This window comes from Pygoscelis adeliae, unplaced genomic scaffold, assembly GCF_000699105.1.
Source record: "Pygoscelis adeliae isolate BGI_AS28 unplaced genomic scaffold, ASM69910v1 Scaffold448, whole genome shotgun sequence".
Classification (NCBI taxonomy): domain Eukaryota; kingdom Metazoa; phylum Chordata; class Aves; order Sphenisciformes; family Spheniscidae; genus Pygoscelis; species Pygoscelis adeliae.
Window position 1 is genome coordinate 280,343 of NW_008825288.1, and position 3,857 is coordinate 284,199.

General features: G+C 56.6%; 1 protein-coding gene across 1 annotated transcript in view; it reads left to right on the top strand.

The window, feature by feature from the left end:
- The window catches only part of CDH22 (cadherin 22, type 2), a 60,332-nt gene that overhangs the window by 54,698 nt on the left and 1,777 nt on the right, over positions 1–3,857 (top strand). Inside the window, exon 10 of the mRNA XM_009329917.1 lies at positions 3,421–3,672. Coding sequence (XP_009328192.1) covers positions 3,421–3,672 — 252 coding nt within the window. The remainder of the gene's footprint in view (positions 1–3,420; positions 3,673–3,857) is intronic.

Here is a 3,857-nt window from a genome sequence, read left to right on the forward strand (position 1 = left end):
TACTTGGAGGTGAGGGGGCTCAGTGGTGCAATGCACTGTCTGAGCTGAGGTTAGTGGCTGCCTCTCTGCGACTTGCACATGTATTTCCCCTTGATTTCTAGAAACTGTTTCTAAAAATACAGTGTGCCTTGTGGCAAGTCCTCCTCCCTAACAGGAGCTGGCTGTAAACAAAAGGGAAGTCACCAGCCTTCTGCTGCATTTCCAGAGAGGTGAGGAGTTGGTGCTACACCTGCATTTACACAGTGCTAAAGGGGTGCTCGCCTGGGCGGCTGAGAGAGCTCCCAAGCACAGCGTTTCATCAGACCTGGGCCAGAGGCAGGCTGAGCAGCATGTGGAGGTGCAGGGCTGTGTGCACGGGGATCCTCCGGGCCAGGATCCGACCATGAGCTCAGGCTGGTTACTTGACTGGTGTGATGATGCCAGTGAAGGCAACCTTCCTGGGTTGAGGGCCACAGCCTTGCTCGCTCACAGCAAGTGGGTCTGTCCCATTTTTCCTGTGGCTTCATCTCCACTGGATCCAGATGCCCAAGGCTTATGTTTAGCTGGGCTAGCTAGGAGTTAGTCCTGGCCTCTTGCTGAGATGGTGCCATTGACGTTATTTATATCTCCCTGCTATGCTGCAGCAAGCTGAAGGAGCAGCACCAAATGAGATCGTTACCGTTGTACAAAAGATTAACTTAACAATAGTTTTTTTCCCTAGCTCATCCTTGGTAGGCAATAGCCAGCTTCTCAGCAGACTCTGCTGCTGGCAGGCTGCCGCACTTGCTTCAGCCTCCCTGCCACCTTGGGGGCTGGTTCTCCCCTGCTCCTCCTGACAGCTCTGCCGAGCTGCCTCTGTGCTGGGGCCACGTGCTGTGCCAGGAGTCTCAGCCACAGTGGCAGATGTCCTGCAGGACCAGGTGGCTGCCCAGGCAGAGGGTTGTTGGGCCCTGCCTTGCGTACAGAGAAGCCAGGCAGAGCATGTGGTGCAGAAAGATCGTGCTCTCTGCTGTGGGCAATCCCCTCCATGGGCTGAGGACGTTGCAGCACTTGGATCATGTCTGACTCGGGAAGCATGGGTTGGTGCTAGGCGCTGCAGCCTTGCAGGCAGAGTGCTGACATTGCAGGCAGTATCTCCCTTCTGAGGCAAACTGTCCCAGATCGACTCATACAAGCATTTACCTTATTGCTGTCTTCTGCTCTGTGCTCTTGAGGATGTTGCCTGCCTGAAGTCTGCTGCTGTGAGCAAGGATGAGTGAGGTTGCCTGGAAAATTCCCTTAGTGGATAAAAGATGCTACATCCAAAGGAAGTTTTTCTAGTGACCTGCAGCACAGTTCTGTGTGCATGAATAAGATCTGGTTTTGAATATTGCCTTTGTGGCATTCAGTGCAGCCTCCAAATGTTGGCTGGTGTGGTCTTCTCTCTGGTGTCCTTGCCCTTTCCTCATTGAACTCTTCAAGGCAGACCTGTGCTCTCAGGTGAACTGGAAGAGATTACTTTCTCCCTGTCTCCTTTATGCTGGAATCCCAGCTCTCCCCAGCTAGGGTGCCAAAAGCTCTGCTCTCCCCAGCAACATGGCCGTATTCTGGCAACACAAAAAAATGTGGTGGGCTGAGTCCAGAAACCTGATGATAGGAAGCAGCAATCTGGTATTTAGCACCATGACAGCTGAGTGCTGTTCTGGGCACAAGCCTGTGCACTGCTGCCTCCCCTCTGGGCACAGACAGCCCATCTTCCTTGCTCTTGCTGCACCTAGCATGCTCGGCTCCAGCACACGCTGGGTGGGCTTCGTGTCTGCACCTGCATGTCAGCATGGGGGGTGCGGATTGCCCCAGCTCCTCCTCTTCCAGACTGCTGTGAAGCAGAGACCAGCCTTGCCCTCATTTGGCCTTTGCTGGGGTTGGTTGCAGCGGTCCTGTGGGCAGGTCATCTGTGCCTCTGCCGTTTGTACTGGCAGAGCTGGACAAGGGCTGAGCACTGGGATCCTGGCAGACTCTGCCCAAACTGTGTTGCCCTGAGCACCCGGCGGGCAGATGGGCTCTCTGCTCTGCTCTGCCCTGGCTGCTGTGTGGCGTCTCCAGGATCTGCCCCGCTTCCCATCTGGCTGGTGGATCTTCCCTGTCCCATGGCTTGGTGTGTGCTTGCCCCTCTGCTCTGCTCCTGGCTCGCCTCCTGTCCCCACCGTGCCCCATGTGCTCCCATGCAGCACCCAATCCATATGGCAATTTCCATGGTGGCAGGCAGCCCAAGAGCCAGAATTAGAATAGATGTCTTTTCCGATCGAACAGCTGATTGATACAGAAAGGGTCCGGTCCAGCATAAATCAGGTGCAATGAGGAGAGAGTCTGTAGACAGCAGCACCTTGCTGTGAGCAGGCCAATCTACATTTTGTTAGATAAAGACTGCAGACAGTCGGCAGCGACTTCTGACATCTGGCCACAATTGTTCAGCTACTATTGAATCCCTTCCTGCCTGCTCTGCTGCTGGCTGGCAGTGAGTAGCACACATATGAGCAGGGAGCCGAGCTGATTTTCAGTCCCTGTTCCAACCCTCCCTGCTCCAGGTCGCCTGTGCGCAGCTGCTGCTGGGGTTCATCTTTGGCGCTGGGGTCCTGGAGGGGCCCATGAAGTGGCCATGTTAATGGAATCGTAATGGGTTATGCTGTGCCGGCTGAGCCCCTGAAACAGCAGGGTTTGAGCAGACGGAGAGGAGGATGGCTGGCTCAGCTGGGAGACTTCAAGGAGCTCTGCCTGCTCCTTCAGAAGTTACAAGGGATCCTAGGGTTATTTGGCTGTCTGGCTGAGGCAGGGCCCTTCACCCACAGCTCTCAGGTTTGGAAGCAGTAACTGCCCTTGCAGGTTCAGTGCCATCTACAGACCCCCATCTGCTCTGGACTGAGCAGGCCACGTCGAGTCAGGAGGGGATCTCCATGTGAGCAACAGATGTTTTAATCCTGATTCCTGCTCTGTGCCAGTCTCAGAGGAAGAGTTTTTTTTCTCAGAGGAAGGTTTTTTCCCCCTCTCTCTGCTCTGACTGTGGTGTTTGTCAGCACAGCTCAGACACCCGCGTGCTGTTGCTCCTGTGTTGGGTTTGCTGTGCCCTGGGCGCGCTGGCAGGTGAAACACTGGGCTGGCCCCAGGGTGCCCAGCAAAGGGGTGCGTGCTGGGGCGGAGCTGGCTACCTCCAGGCACTCGGGTTGCTGAGGGGCTGCGGTGCAGGGGAGCCACGAGCTCGCTCCCTGCTCCCCTGTGATGGAGAGGAGGGAGGCCGCGTCCCCTCTTTGGGTGGTTGCTGGAGTTGGTGCATGAACAACCACTGTGCAAGCAGTAGCAGCCCACCAGCACCCCGAGTGTTCATCTTGAGTGTGGAGGAGCTCACAGGGAGTCCTGCTGGCTGAGCTATGGGACTGACTTTGCTGTGGGTTTACTTATTCCCTGCAGACAACACGGCTGCGGTGCACACGCAAAGAATGGGCTTCAATCGCCAGGAGCAGGATGTGTACTTGCTTCCCATTTTGGTGGTGGACAGCGGCCCCCCAGCCCTCAGCAGCACAGGGACTCTGACCATCCGTGTCTGCGGCTGTGACAGCAATGGGGCCATCCAGTCCTGCAACAGCACAGCCTACGTCGTATCAGCTACGCTGAGCCCCGGTGCCCTCATCGCGCTGCTGGTGTGCATCCTCATTCTCATCGGTGAGTGTCCTCCTGTCCCCCGGCCTCCTCCTGTCCCATCTCCTCCCCATCCAGCATCACACAAATGAGCGCAGGCAGTTGCTGTGGGCATGGTGCAGGCTCCTCTGCCACCCGTCTCCTTGCTGGTAGCTGCAGCATGGGGGGGGCAGGAAGCCCGACCCCCTGTCAGTGGGTGACCATCAGGG